Here is a 15,830-nt window from a genome sequence, read left to right as displayed (position 1 = left end):
GGCTATCAGGCGAGTGCCAGGCCCAGCGGGCCCGGCCCAAGGAGGGGGCGGTCTCCTCACCCAGGACAGTCACCAGGGCCTCTTTGCTCTCTCGCTCGCCCGCCTGGTTGGAAGCCACGCACACGTACGACCCCGCGTCGCTTCTCTGGGCGTGGAGCAGCAGGAGCTTCCTGCCGGAGACCTGCAAGGAGGCAGAGAGGGAGTCAGGGCCCCACACGTCGCCCCCATGTAGGGCCAGCATCTGGGGGGAGCCTGGCTCGGGCCCCCCCACGTGCTAGGCCGGCGGCAGGAACAGCTACACCCCAGAGGTCCGGCACAAGACAGAAACGGCTGGAAGAGAGAGCCAGTATTTGGGTGGGTATTTGAGTATTTGGCACGATGCAACGGGGGGAGGTAGATAAAACCGGGGCTGGTCTGAGAAGGGGAAAGAGGGCTGAGCTTACCTCGTAACAGCCGGCCTTCGGGTTTACGGGGACCCCGTCCTTCCGCCAGGAGATGGTGGGCTCGGGACGCCCCCTCGGCGGCGCACACTCTAACACCGCCTGCTCCCCCACCGTCACCACCAGGTCGCTGGGCTGCAACCGGAAATCTTCCTGCAGAGCTGCAAGGGGACACACACACATAAGCCAAACACACAAGGTGAGGCCTCCAGCCCTCCTGCTCCCCCGGCCCAGCGACTCTCCTGGCACGGAACCCCTTTGGTACGGAACCCCTTTGGCACGGAACCCCTTTGGCACATCCTCCTGCTGCAGTTTCTGCCAGTGGGTAGGGCCCGGGCGGGAGGGGCACCCAGACTCTTCCTTGGACCCAGGCCGAGGCCTGCGGGGTGCCTTCACCTGCCTGGGATCCTTTCTGCTCCTCGCTAGGATTTGCCAAGGGTTTTGTGAGCATCTGGCTGAAACGTCAGGAGCCAGAAATAACAGGGCAGCAAATGGAATGTGGCTGCGTGCTTCGCGTCTCTTCCGCCAGCCGCCCCATAGCCACAGTAGGGCCCCACCCTGGGCCCCTCCAGCATCCTGCTCTTCCCTGAGCCCCGCTGTCACGGTCAAGCTAGGGAGATTCCTTCTGAGTGCCACGCCCCAGCTGTGCTCAGCACCAGCCCCCCAGCACTCTGCCCAGCATCTGGCGCAGGTGAGCCGAATCAGGTATGCGGTGCACAGCGCCGCCTCGTGGCTTAGCAGTGTCATACAGTTGAACTTGCCGTTCCATCGCCCCCTTCAAGTCCTACATTCCCACCATTTAGGCCTGGTCTACACTGGTGACTTAGGTCAACGTAAACTCCCTTAATTTGATTTAATTATACCCGCGTCTACACTGGTGCCACTCTTAATGTGAATTAAAGTGCCTGTAAAATCGACTTAATAAGACCACCTCTGCAAGTGGCGTAGAGCCTAATTCGAATTTGTTAAATCGATTTAGCGTCAGTGTAGACGCAACATTACACTCTTTACACTCGCACGCTGTCCTTGAAGTTCAGTCTGGATCAGTCTGATCGTGCTGATTTGCCAGTGACACAGCCCGAACGTGTAACTACTGGATCATCGGGCTGACCAGGCATTACAACGGCTGGCCGTGGCCCATCTAGAATCCTTGAGTCTCTCTTTTCTTGTTCTGCGTCGGCCAGCTGAAGAATTTGCTCTGCTGATTGTTCTTTCAGAGGAAGAAGTCGTAGATGTTGACGGTTCCTGTTGAACTCTCCATGATCTGGCTTGATCACATCTGAGCTGAGCGATGAATTCTTTTTCTTTACAACAGCTGGAGTTCTCCATCCTTTTGCTCCATCCGATTTGACCCGAATGAAGTCACCAGGTTCTACAGTTGGCAGTTCTCTACCAGAGAGATGGCTGTTGTAAAAGTGTTCACAAGCTCTTTTATCTGACTTGGCTCCTCTCTTCATGTCTGGCCATTTTGGAGACAGATTCTTTTACAAAGTCGGCACTGTTCTGAGTGGTTTTCCAATCAGGGTTTGTGCAGGGCTATATCCAGCAGCTGCTGTCGGTGTTGGTCTGTAACTCAGAAGAGCACGGGATGGCTCTTCCTGCTGTAGGATTTTCTTGGCTCTCTGTACAGCTCTGTCAGCCTCTGTCAGGTAATGCTAGTGACACAATCAATTCTGAAGGACTTAAATTCTGCAGTGAATTGTCCGTCACTCATTGTTCTGAAGTACCAAAGTCAGCAAAAGTGCACTTCAGTTTCTTGAGAACACTATGACGTGTTATGTCTTGCAAGTTTATTATTTCCTTATAACCGGTACACCAGGCAGATGTCTCAGAGATTTTCTCAATTATGCCTGTCCACTCCATTGTCTTTAATTCAGTTTCCACTTGATGAAGTAATGGGCTAGGACTCCTGCACGGTATATGTACGCTATACGGCTCAGCATTGTCTCGTAAGTTGATTTGTCCTGGATCTCCTATCAAAAGTCCAATAATCCGTCGAGTTCTTCCACCTTTCTCATTAGGCCCATCAGGGCTGACACCCTGCGGCTGTTGGTCTGTGACCCTTTGACAAAAGCTTTTCATTCAGCGTGTACGTTGATTCCGTGATGAACTGGCCCGCGCAGTCCAGAACCAGCCATGGGAGGGAGCCTGGCTACCTACTTGGCTGTGCTCATGGACTGGGCAGAACAGCTGGAGCTCTGCGGAGAGGTTCTGCTTTGGGAAGGATGTGGCGCTTTGGGGAACACAAGTTTTCACCCTAACCAGCCCAAGACCAAGCCAGCCTGAGGGAAGGGCTCTTGCATGTGTTCGACCTGCCTGTGCAGAGCTCGCTGACTTCATTAGGGCTGGCTCGGAGAGGCAGAGGCACATTCTCCCCCACTTCCCTCTGCAGCCTCAGTAACTACAGCGGGGTTCGCGGAGGTGTGCGATTGACGGCCCCGGGAGTCCCATTTCTCCATCTGCTCCCTTGCATAAGGGAGTCCAGGATACAGACTGGGCTTCCTGAACAACCGCACTTAGCCCTCTGTATCCGAGGGCCTCAAAGAGAAACACTCAGGAGCCCCATTGTGCACAGGGGAAACTGAGGCCCAGAGTGGTCACATGGATTTCCCCGATTACACAGCAAAGCAGCATAGCTAGGACTAGAACTCCAGTCTCCGCTGCATGCCCCTGGGCCGGCAGAGGGCAGCAGCACACAGGCACACGGCACCGGGTCCCTATGACAGCTCCAGGTTGACAGGCAGTTCTGCAAGAGGGGGAGGAAAGGCTGGCAGCACGTCGCTCTGTCTCCCTGCCTCACAGGCATCCTGACATCCTGTGCAGGAGGAAGGACGCGGGGAGAGCTAAGGAGACACGAAGCGCTTCCTGTCTGCGCCGCTGCTCCTGGCCGTGCTGAAACCGCAGGGCTCCACTCGGTAGAGAGCCAGTCACACCTTGGCATCTTCTCGCTGGTATCTGAAGAACTTTTTGCATCTGCATTTTTGAGACGGTCCCTGTGGCCTGGGGCGCTATACTCCCCACTAGGGCGCCTCCTCCTGGGATTAGCTCTTTTGAGGTCCAATGCTGCCTTCTGCTGCTCGTTGCGCACCCTGCTGCTTCTCTCTCTCTGCGACTCAGGGTGCTCCCCCATCACGGCTTTACCCTCTGGCCAGGCCACTGTGTGTTTTCCCCCTTGGAGGCATCAAAGGCTTTCTGTAGAAACTGTCTCCGGCAGTCTGCCCAAACGGTGCCACCTGCCCAGTGGCTGGCAGGGGAACCCAGGCTCGACCTCCATTCTGGGGTCTGGCCCAGGGATCCTACACCCAGCGGCTAAGGTCTGCACTGTCCCACACCTGGCTGCTGCTGCTTCTCTGGGCTGCTGCCTATGTTGCGTCTTCAGCCTCCTTCTCCATCCTCCTCCAGGCCCAGGCCCAGGCCCCGTCTCTCCATAGCCTCACAGACAGTAACTGCAGCCTCTTCCCTGCAGCCCCCTTCTGCCCTCAGCTACCTGGCTTTACACCAGCCCCACCTGCTCCTGTCCAGCTGAGCCTCATCCTTTAATTAGTCCTCGTTGGTCCTCTTCCCACTGCAACCTAGGTGGTCAATTAGCCACCTGGCCCACTTAGCCCCTTCACACCCTGGAAGACACTGCCCGCACAGCCTCTGCAGTGCAGGGCTCTGGTGCGGGGAGACGCTGTGCCCCCCACATGCAGGGAGGGCTGGTGCAGCCACCCCGCTGATACGCAATCAGACCTTCTGCACAGACTGCGTTTCGCCATTTCCCGGGCGAGGCTGCGTAGATCCGTGGCGCCATCCTGTGGCCAGGAGTAAAAGATGGGCTTTCCCTTCCTTCTCCTTTTCCATCTAGGCTCAGAGTCTGGCAGTGCCTGGCTGAGTTGGAGGGCGAACACATGAGGGGAGCACCGAGTCCCCATCTGAATTTGATTCTCCTTTTCCCACATAGGGTCCCCCAGGCAGCCTGGGGCAGAGCCAGGGGCCAAACCCAGCGCTCCTCCCACACCCCGTCTCATCGCAGATGACTCTGCTGGCAGCTCATTCCCCTTGCCGAAGCCCCAGGCCGAGCACGGGCAGAGAGGGTGGGTTTGCTGCGCCAGTCAGGTGCATACTCAGCTCCTCAGTGTCACTCGGGGGGGGGGGGTGCCCTGGTCAATGTGAAACAGAGATGTGCATGGGTTCAATATCTCGGGGAAATCCCCCTCTGTGCCTCTCCCATGCCTCCTTCCTCAATTCCACTGGGCAAGAAGGGCAATGAGATTGACCAAGGCCTGGAAATTCTCTTCTACGGTGAGAGATGGAAACAATTGGGATTGCTACCTTGGAGAGGGGATCAGAGGGGATGTGATACAAGCCTCTAAAATAATGCCTGGTCTGGAGAAGGGAGATCAGGAGCTTCTGTTCTCGCTGTCTCAGAGCACTAGAACCCGTGGACATTCAGTCCAATAAAAATGGGGACAATTCAAAACCGATCAAAAGAAATAATGTGATTAAACTGTGGAACTCACTGCCACAGGAAGTCATTGAGGCCAAGGATCATAGAATAATAGAAGCATACAAGATTAGGGCTGGAAGGGACCTCAGGAGGTCATCTATTCCAACCCCCTGCTCAAAGCAGGAGCAACCCCGACTCAATCATCCCAGCCAGGGCTTTGTCAAGCCAGGCCTTAAAAACCTCTAAGGATGGAGATTCCATCATTTCCCTAGGTAACCCATTCCAGTGCTTCACCACCCTCCTAGGATGTAGAAAAATTCACTTATATGGATAACAAGAATATCCAGCATTATTATTATCATTATTAAAACAATGACAACAACCATTCCGGAAAAATATTAACTCTCATGCTTCAGGTCTGAAAACAATCTCTGACTAAAGGGAACAGGAAGAAACCTAATGTAGGGCAGATTCCCCCCATGTGCTACTGCAGGGTTCTTACAGCTTGCTTGGAAGCACCCGGTACTGGCACAGACAGGGGGCTGGTGTGACCCAGTCTGGCAGCTCCTCTGTTCCAAAGTGACCAGCTCAGACAATGAGTCCCAGGGACCCTCTTGGTTTCCAGCATTTCTGGAAGCCTAGTTCAGATGCCCTCATCCACAGACAGAGGGGAATGCAGGCATCACGCAGCCTTACCCAAGGATGCTTTCTAGAAGGGGAGCAGGAGACCATGCCCACCACTTTTAAACATGGGCATAGTTTGGGGGGCAGAGGGTGGCATTGCCCACCCAAACTACAAGCCTCCGGCAGGCACGAAGCAGCTCCAGCAGGGGCTGCGCTTCGCATCGGCATTGCTCCCCCAAACTATGCCCATGTTAGAAAGTGGGGGGCATGGCCTGCCACGGCAGCCCCAGCAGGGGCTCCAACAGCCCTTCTTATGCCTGTGTCTGCAGTGGAGGAAAACGTGGAGCCTTGTCAGGCCAGCCTGTCATACCCACAAGCCAGCCCTTTTACCCACCGCTTCACTGGCGCTGCTAATGAAAAGTGTTTCCCAAACCAGGTATGAATGTTTATAACCCTCAGACACCAGGACAGGGCCGTGGGCGGGAGCCAGAGCCTGTCTGGAGCCTGGTCGGTAACGAAGTGTTAATTGGAAAGGCTCTGGCCTGCCCAGCAGACTGGGTTGCATTGCATCAGTAAGAAAATGTGGGTCGCTGTGCTGAGCAACCCCTGCAGAGGAAATCTTGCAGGTGGGAGCAAGGCAGAGGAGGGAGGGGCTGCGACAGTCCAGAGCTACAGACAGCCCCTGACATGGGGGTGCAGCAGGGACACGCGCTCCCTGGGGACCATAGGGCAGGAATGACTTGGAGCAGAGAACTCTCACCAAGCAGCTCAGAACCGGGGCTAGCCAGCACTGGAGATGAATCCGATGGGGCGGGAGTGGAAACGCTGCGGGGGGGGGGTAGAAGTGAGTAAGGAGCAGGGAGCGTGTGTCAGGGGGATCGGGGAGTGGTGACGGCGAGCAAGCAGCAGACACGCAGCGAGCATGTGCAGCTCATCTGGACCAGAGCAGGGACTGTCTGTCCTCCAGGGCCCGGTCACTTCACCCCATTGCAGGAAGCCCGGAGCCAGCTGAACTTCACCACGCGGCAAACAAAGGAACAGTGGGACGCTGCCCTGGAGAGGTTGAAGCTGTTCATTTTTCATAAATAGCGACAGCCTCATTGGAGCAGGGCCTGGAACCGGCGTGTCCCGTAGCCGAGGTGAACGCCCGGACTGCCAGATCCAGAGTCCGTCTCACTCTCTTTCCCTGGCCCAGTGACTAACCAGGTTTTTTCACAGGGGCAAGACACGGTCGCTCATGATGACAACGGACAGCCACGGCTCCTTCTCACGTCCTACCCACTCTCTGCCCTCCCTCCACACCTGGGCAGTACCCGTAGCTCTCTGGGCGCTTGGATCGCATCGGCCACTCTCCAGCCTTTCGACTAGAAGCTGCCCAGGTCACTGCTGCCATGGAGCTGGGTGACATCTTTCTGGCAAACTTTTGTCACCAGCTGTTTTTTCAGTTTTTGCTTGGGGGCTGGCTTCAGTTGGAAATTTGCTTTGAAAGAGCTGCAAGGTTTCATTTGGAGCTTTTGATTTTAAACGGCGTTTCTATTTTAAATCTTGCCACGTTTTTCAAAAAGCACACACACACACATGCACACGCACACGCACGCACGCGCACACACACGCACATTCAAAAGGTCAAAACCACACAAAATGGCCAAAGTTGAAATGAAAAATGTAGAAAAAAACCCTGTTCTGAGTCGACCAAATCAGCTAACGGAGAAGCCAAAACAATTAATTTCTCGTCAGCTGGAACATTTTGGTTCAAGTCAAACTGGAGTTTTGGGGGATTTTTCACTGTGGCCCCTGAACCAAACAATCCATGATGCACTCAGCTCTACTCCCTCGAATCTGCAAAGCATCTCCCACTCTGCTAGCACTAAGCAACTAAAGATCATCGGGTCTCACTGCACTTTGCTCAGGTTCTTGCAGAGACACAACGTCCCTGGAAGGCAGAGCCTGGGCAGGAGCTCCAGATACTGCAGGAAATCAGCTCGTTTGACTTCCCATCAAAGCCCAGACCAGATAAAGAGACAAATCCTGCAGTCGATACATTCCTCTTCTCCAACCATGGCCCAGTGCAATGACCAATGTGGAAGGCCATTCCGCGTGCATTAAGGGAGCTGGCACGCAGGAAGCTACCCTGCCGTCTCACAGCTATGACATGGGGACCTCTCAACTTATCTGTATAATTCAGCCTGAGCAAGGGCTAAGAGGCTGCATCTGAGCTACACAACCAGCCAGAACTCGCAACTTCAAGGCTTTGCTTCAATTTCTTGGGTGAAAACTCCTGGTGGGCCCAGCCCTACCTCAGTAGAAGTCCAGGGTGTTCAGCACCATTCAGACTAGACCCACTGTGGCTAAGCAGTGCCTGGGAAATTACCCGGGGCATGATTTCCCCTCTCCTTCACTGGCGCCTCCTGGGTTAATGTGGTGTGTTCCCCAGCTGGCGTGTTTGGTTAAATCAAAGAGCAAGAGGGAAAAGCGGGTCATTGTTAGCAGGCTCAGCGAAGGACTGAAAGCCCAGCCAGATCTTTCTGCTGCCCGGTCAGCACGGCCATTTCCAGGCACTCAACACAGTGACGGCTCCTTACCGGCGATGTAGAGGGACGCGTTCCTGCTCCTGGTGGTGCCCAGGTGGTTGGTGGCGACACAGGTGTACACCCCTTCGTCCGACTGGCCCTTCCGCTGGTTGAGGCGGAGGAAGAAGAGCGACCCATCAGGCAGAAGGGTGCGTTGGGAATAAACGTTGTCTTTGCTGGTTTCCACGTACTCCCCATTGCGGTACCACTCAACCGTGGGGGCCGGGCTCCCTGCCACGCGGCAGTTCAAGGTGGCAGGCTGGTCCCAACGCACCACCAAGTCTGCGGGGTGATCAACGATGTAGGGTGGGGACTCCTCAGAACGGGGCTTGGACCCTAGGGATACAACAGCAGAATTTAACATCTTCCTCCAACCTCCCCTTCTCCGTCCCCATCACGCTGCCACCCCACCCCACGTCAGTCACTGCCACGCAGCCCCACTAGCACCAGTGGGAAGCCCTGACCTCAGTAATTCTCTGTTACACCTTTCGAAAGCAACTCTCTGAGGTGTTCCCGCGGGCTGGGTCTAGCTGCTGTGCTTCCCAGCAACCAAACCGCTCCCAGCCCTCCCCCGGCTCGGGTCCAGGAGTGACCGTAGCACCTGGGATTGTGCGATGCCTTTGTGCTAAGAGCTGTGGAAACACAGAGCAGCCCCCACCCACGAGCGCTTCCAATCTAAGTATAGTGCAGCTGACCGGCTGACACTGGATGTCACCAGGCGTGCTCTGCCCCACTGCGCTCGGCACTGGCCCCCGGGGCAGAGTTACCCTGCAATGGCCACGTCTCTTTGGAGCAAAGGGATGGAAATGCCAACGTAACGTCCCCCGTACGATGGCAGATTGTCATGAAGCCAACTGGGATCTGTGAGATCCAAACTTCATAACACGCTGGACAACAGTGTCAGCTCTCGAGGGCAGCGGCTGTTCCTTCCCGCCGAGCACCACTGGATGTCCAAGCTCCAGCAACAGCCACAGGTGCCAATGATTAAGCCAATCTTCGTGAGAGCCTGGAATGATTTATAAGGGGCCGATTTTGCTCCCAGTTACCCGGCTATAGGGCAGGGTCACTTTGACCTGGTGGATCTATCCCACCAATATAACTGAAACCAGGAGCCGCCCCGGAGAGCGTCACCCGGCGAGGCTGAGATAACTAAGTGCAGACGCACGTCTGCAGCGGCAGGAATGGCGGAAGGGTGTGAAGGAGTCGGTTTGGGCAGGTAGTTGGGAGTCCCGACAATCAGGCCTAGACACTGGATTTTCCCCTGGACTCTCATCTTTAGATAAATGGTTCCTTTTAACTGTCACACACACAGACTCGGTGCCTGCAAGAGGAGAAATGTCACCTCCTCGAGATGCCCAGGGGTGTGGTTAGTTTTCCCAGGTTACTGCATGGGGACTCGAGCCGATTCGGTGTCTTTTGTTAAGAGGAAGCCCCAGCTATTGAGTCCGCCTGGCAGAAGAGTTACACGTCTGTCATAAAAGTAGCTCTCGAGTGACCTGTTGACAACAGCCGCCCGGTGCTATGAGGCCAGGCCCCTACCCTTGCTGGAACCCGGCCCTGGCTGGGCTGACGCCAGGGGGAGGGTCCGGGACACATCCTTGCCCTGTGCCAGGAGTAGCCTGTGCTCTAGGGAGGGTCTCGCCCAGGATCAATGGCCCCTGGTTTGTTTTCTGGAGCATCCCCCTCTGCTCAGGGTGTGTGGGGCCGCGCGCCATTCACTGCCGCTCAGGCTTGTTCTCCGGGCAGGACAATGCTGCCATTGTGCAGCCTGGCTCCCGGGGCGGGTCGCTTTCTGCAGACACAGTCACGTGGAAAAGTTCACGACAAAGTGGGAAGGAGGGAAAAGCTAGAGGGAGGAGGAAGACCCAGCCCCCAGGGAAAGCACCCTCAGGCAGGGACGCTGCACAGCTCCCCTTCGGTGACCAGGGACCCCGGCCTGCGCGCTCTGCCGCTCGACATGCCATGTTCAGAGCAGTTTTCCTTCCAAGGTGCTGGGGCCAGCAGCGAGGGGAAGGCAGCCCCAGGCCCGGGCGAGGGGCCGTTCTGTGGACTGCACAAGTCGTTCCCCTCAGACCCAGGCCAGGACCCTCAGGCTCCTGTGCTCTTCGGGCAGACTCGGCCCGGCTCACCGCGACGCCTCTGTCTATTCCCCTTCTGCAATAGCTTTTGGGGAGTACGTGGGGCCCGCTGCCGGCCCCAGGACACAGCGCAGCGTGGTCCCAGCAGTGCTGTGTGGGTCCAGCCACGCTCACCAGGGATCCTACCGCAAGCCACGTCCACTGCCTGAGAACCAGGCGCTGTGGGATGTGCCAAAGGTGCTGAGAGCGGAGGAAGGGCCTGGCATGGGGCAGGTGCTGCAGGGGCTCCGTACTGGCCCGGGGCAGCTAAGTGTCACTCTGTTTGCCTTGCTGGGTGCTAGTTCCCTGACCGTTCCAGGTGACGGGATTGACTCACCAAGCCTCCAGGGCTGCCTCTACTTAGCAGTGAGTTGTTAAGGACAGTCGGTGTCGGAGGTGGGAACGGAGCCCATTGCTGGCCCCTGTGCAATGCTCTGACCACTAGCCCGTGCTGTCCTGGGCAGTGGCCATGCCCATGGGATTGTGCCCTCCTGCTGTGAATGCTTCTCAGCCTCCACAGTCTGCGACAAATCAAAACCTTGTGCAACAAACCAGCAAAAACCTGCCCAACCTTAGAGGAGGGGCTGAGCGAACGTAGACGTGACCCGCGCCTCCGGCTGGTTAAACAACCATCACCCGCTGCACTCACATCGCATGCCGCTGCTCCCCCAGGGCGCCCCAGCTGCCAGACAGCACGGGGAGAGAGGGGTTGCTTCTTGCCCAGAGGCAGAGAGGAGACCAGCAGCAGTGGACAAAGGCCTCTCTGCATTGTAAGGGCTACAACGCCGCACCTGGGTTTGTGCAAAAGGGGGCAGTCAGAGGCAGTGGAGCAGGGGACATGGTGGCAGTAGTGGTGCCTTTCCCAAGGGTGAGAACTGCATCCCCAGGGGTGGTGACCCCTGTCCAGCCTCACCCTCTCCTGCTGCCAACCCCCAGCAGACACACAGAGCAATGACTGCAAAGGGCAGGGCGACGCGCCGAAAGATACTCACCTCTTCGAGTGGCTCCAGATGGAGCTTGTCACAGGGTTTCTCCACCCTCCTCTGAACACCCCATCCCAGAGCCATCCCGGTGCATGCTGGAACAGGGCACCCTGGAAGGGCAGTGATTTTGACTAGCCGTCCTGTGTGTATTTTCTCTTTCTCTTAATGCAAGCCCAGCTCTTCGGATCACTAGTACCAGGAACAAGGCAGCAGAAAGCTGCGCTGTACGGAAGACTCCAGTGCTGGCTGCTGTCACAGACCGTCTCCATCTCTATGTTCTGTGAAATGTGACTTGAGATTGCACCCCCGGGCACTGCACACAGCACGTGCTGGGTGGCAGGATGCAGCTGGGCGAGGATGCAGGACATAGTGGGAGCTCGAGTCGCCAGAGGAAGGGTGCACTGCTCCAACTGCCTGGTAACAGAGCCACTTTTCCACAGATGCCAAGGCCAGAAGGGACCACTGTGATCATCCAGTCTGACCCCCTGGAAAGCACAGGCCAGAGACCTGCCCCACAGTAATTCTTAGAGCAGATTTTTTAGAAAAACGTCCAATCTGGATTTAAAACATTGTCCCTTGTCAGGGATGGAGAATCCACCATGTCCCTTGGTAAGTTGTTCCAATGGTTAATTACTCTCACTGTTAAACATTTATACATTATTTCTAGTCCCAATTTGTCTAGCTGCAACTTCCAGCCATTGGATTGTGTTAGACCTTGCCCTGCTGGATTGAAAAGTTCATTATTAAATATTTGTTTCCTATGTAGGATCTTCTAGACTGTGAGCAAGTCAGCCCTTAGCCTTCTTTTTGTTAAGTTAACTAGAATGGGCTCGAGTCTATCATTATAAGGCAGGTTTTCCAATCCTTTAATCGTTCTCATGGCTCTTCTCTGACCTGCTCCAATTTATCAACATCCTTCTTGAATTGCGAGCGCCAGACCTGGACACGGTATGCCAGCAGCAGTCGCACCAGTGCCAAATACAGAGGTCAAATAACTTCCCTTCTCCTATTTGAGATTCCCGTGTTTATGCATCCCAAGATCACACAAGCTCTTTTGGCCACAGCATCTCACTGGGAGCTCATGTTCAGCTGATTATCCACCATGCCCCCACATCTTTTTTCAGTGTCACTGCTTTCCCAGAGAGAGTCATCATGTAAGTATGGCCTACAGCCTCTGTCCCTAAAAGTACATATTTATATTTAGCTGTATTCTAAAGCATACTGTTCGATTGCACCCATCTTACCAAGCAATCAGATGGCTCTGAATCAGTGACATTATTTACACTGCCCCAATTTTTGTGTCATCTGCAAACTTTATCAGTGATGCTTTTGTGTTTTCTTCCAGGTTTTAGATAAAAATGTTAACTAGCATAGGGCCAAGAACCGATCCCTGTGGGACCTGACTGGAAACACCCCCAATCAATGATTATTCCCTTTTTACAGTTACCTTTTGAGACCTATCAGAGAGGCAGATTTTAATTCCTTTAATATTTACGTGCCTTGTTAATCGTCCGTTGTTTTAATTTTTTAATCAAAATGTTGTGTGGTGCCAAGTGAAACGCTTTACAGAAGTCTAAGTATATCCTGTGATCCTTTATCAGCAAAATTTGCAATCTCATCAAAAAAGCGATGTCAAGCTAGTTTGACAGGATCTCTTTTCTATAAACCCACGATCTGCAAGAATTACATTACCATCCTTTCATTCTTTATTAACGGAGTCTCATCTCAGCTGCTCTATTATCTGCCCTGGGTTCATGTCAGGCTGACAGGGCTATAATTACTCGAGTGATCCTGTTCACCCTTTTTAAAAACTGGTGACACATTAGCTTTCTTCCAGTCTTCTGGAGCTTCCCCAGTGCTTTAAGACTAGTTGAAAATCAACCTTAAGAGTCCAGCAAACTCCTCAGCCAGCTCTTTTAGAACTCCTGAATGCAAGCTATCTGGACGTGCTGATTTAAAAAGGTCTAACTTTCATAGCTTCTGTTTAACATCAGCTAGAGATACTAGTGGAATGGAAAGAGTCTTATAATCACTGGAGCAGACTGGGGGTGGGGGGAAGAGGAAGTGCTGGCCGCATCAAGGCTCCAGTGAGCACACACCAGCGCGTAGCTCTCCTACCCTTAGTAGAGGGGCGTGTGCTCCCAGCCAGCTCTGACAGGCTCTGGCTGGCTGGCAGCTTAGAGTAGGGACCATCTCCCCCCGGCCAGTTTCTGTGGAGGGCGCCTGCGTGTGGGGCTTTCACACACCTGCACCGTGGGTAGCAAGAAGCTGCCGCCTGGGTCCATTCTGCTTCTTACCTTGCATCACGTAGAATTGCAAAATGGCAGAGGCCTCAGCCCAGGCGAGAAGGGTTAATGGTGCCGGCTGAAGCTAAGAGAACAGGGAACATCTGGGGGCCCTAAGGAACCAATGTGTGTCCCACAGCTAGAGGAGAGGAAGGCTGCACTGGCCTGCCACAGAGACAACCGGATTCAAGTCCCTCTAGGCCACCGTCTTCCCAGCTTGAACAAACAAAAAGCCTTTGTCCCACGCAGAGCTCTGGCCCTGGCAAGGGAGAAATGCCAGAGACTTCTTGGAGTCCGCCAGGGACTCTGCCAGTGATTTCCCCATGGAAGGCGTTCAGCTGCTCCAGGACAAAACCCTAACAGAGAGAGCTAGCTAGCTCACCAGAGTAAAGGGGTTACCAGCATTGCCCCATCTCACGGGGGGGTGCGTGGGGATAAACACAGCTAAATCTGTCAGGCACTCCCATCCCACGCCAGTGGGGCCAGACAGATTTATAATCACATGGGGTCGGATCCCGTCACTAACGCGTCAGCGTTCCTTCCTCTCAAGACTGGCGTCAAAGGCACTGCCGTATGAGTCCCGCACGAAGCGGGGCGACAGGAGAAGGAGAAGCGCGGCTGACCCGGCAGCAGATGAAACGCTACGTGTGTGGTTGCATTCTGTGCGGCACATGAACACGCTGGGATGGGCACCAGGGCTGGGCTGCCTGGCTTCACCACGCGGCGTGGGGCACGCTGGCGACAAGTGACAAGGAGGCTGCAGGAATGAAAAGGTTGGCAAGACGGTGTGGTGGCACCACCAGGGCAGAGTTAAGGATATCGGGCTCAGCATTTCTACACGTCCGTGTCGTTGTAGGTTTGTCTGTGTGTGTGCGGGTGCAGGCATGTGTCTGTGGAGCATTCACTTTGAATTGCCTCCTTTTCAGACATGTGTGCTATTTTAAAACACACCGATGCGCCATTCTGTTTCCTTTCCCTTCTCGCTCCGGATTCTTGTTTACAGCCCTAACTGCAGGAAATGAAGGTGCTTTTGTCCGGGAATTATTCTCCATTTTGTACAGTAGCTGCTGGGTCCAACCCCTGGGGTGAATGTTCATCAACACCAGCCAGGACAGTGGCGGGGGCTTTGCCTTTGGGAACATTTCGAGCCCGTGTGAAAGAGGATAATGTGCAGTGAATCAAAGCTGCATTGTCCCTATTCAGAGTCCAGAACCGTTCTCTCTAAGCGTTTCCAGCGCTGCCTTCCCCAGCCTGTGAACATTTTCAGGGAGGAAAAGCAGCTTTGCCATCTCTGTGAGCAGAGACTGAGCCGGCCGGTGGGTCTGTGCCGACCCCAGGCACCCCAGTGCCAGCGTGGGCCCCTGAGCCGGGCACAGAGTGACACAGAGAAAAGCAGCCTCTGACCCTGATGTACAAAAGAAAAGCAAAGAAGCTGCAAGACAACTGCTCCGTCCCAGGGAATCAACGTTTCCCCAATAAAATGGGGCTAGAGACAGCCCCAGCCTGTCAGCGTGCTGGCTATAGACTGTGCTCCCACAACCACGCCAGTGGGCAGCGTGCATTGCCCGGCTCTCCTGCGCCCGTCTCCGGGGAAAGGCAATTCCCAAAGGGTAGGAAATAGCTCGCCAAGGCGGTGCGAGGACTCGCTCCTCCAAGCTTTCCTCTCCAGGGGGCACCAGCAGGAATCCTAAAGCAGGGGCAGTCGGTGCAGAGGACGAACGGAACAGACTGGCCCCCCCCGAAATGCCTGCCTGCCCAGGCTTCGGCAGAGCCCGGGAGGGTAGAACCCAGCGCAAGGACCGCCCTAGACGAGGCCCTGCCCCAGGAGCTCACTCACCTTCCAGCCGCAGTAGAGCTGCGCCCAGCAGCAGCCCCTGCAGTACAATCTGCGCTGCTGCCATGCTCTCGGGGTGCAGGCAGGGCAGACGGGTTCCAGGCGAAGGGTGAACCCACTCATTCGCCCCTTAGCTGACCGTGGTCTCTGGAGCTCCCGTGGGGCTGCCCGCCACCTGCCTCAGAAGGCTGCTCTCCCCGTCGGGTGCATCCCGCTGGTGGCTGTTCGCTGCGTGGAGGGGACCATGTGTGAACTCCAGCTTTGTTGTCTGCAACTTGTTTGAAAATCGGGCTGCTTAATGAGCCCTCGTCAGAGCGCAGGCTGGGGGGCGGGGGGGAAACAAACCTTCCTGTTTCCTGGAATCCGCCCCTGCCCAGCCAGTTCTGCAGAAAAACAATAAACTTGATCCCCACCCCCAGCCTTCCAGGATCCGGAGTATTTACGGCCCACGTCCATTTTCACAAGCTGCGCTGCGCTCCCTGCCGAACTGAGCGGGAGCGGAATCGGCGCAGAACTCCGCTCCATCCTTCCCCAGATCCCTGGTCAGC

The 15,830-nt window shown here is 55.4% G+C and overlaps 1 protein-coding gene across 1 annotated transcript in view; it reads right to left on the bottom strand.

The window, feature by feature from the left end:
- ROBO4 (roundabout guidance receptor 4) overlaps positions 1–15,535 on the bottom strand; it is a 33,241-nt gene extending 17,706 nt beyond the window's left edge. The window contains exons 1-4 of the mRNA XM_067563175.1: positions 15,286–15,535; positions 8,076–8,399; positions 444–601; positions 61–181 (exon numbers count right to left, since the gene is read on the bottom strand). Of these exons, the coding sequence (XP_067419276.1) occupies positions 61–181; positions 444–601; positions 8,076–8,399; positions 15,286–15,349 (667 nt within the window). The 5' untranslated portion in view covers positions 15,350–15,535. The remainder of the gene's footprint in view (positions 1–60; positions 182–443; positions 602–8,075; positions 8,400–15,285) is intronic.
- Between the last annotated feature and the right edge of the window lie 295 nt (positions 15,536–15,830).

This window comes from Emydura macquarii, unplaced genomic scaffold, assembly GCF_026122565.2.
Source record: "Emydura macquarii macquarii isolate MOO-44397 ecotype Brisbane River unplaced genomic scaffold, CSIRO-AGI_Emac_v2 contig_312, whole genome shotgun sequence".
Lineage (NCBI taxonomy): Eukaryota > Metazoa > Chordata > Testudines > Chelidae > Emydura > Emydura macquarii.
Note: the sequence above shows the minus strand (reverse complement) of the source record. Positions and strands in the feature narration are given on the sequence as shown.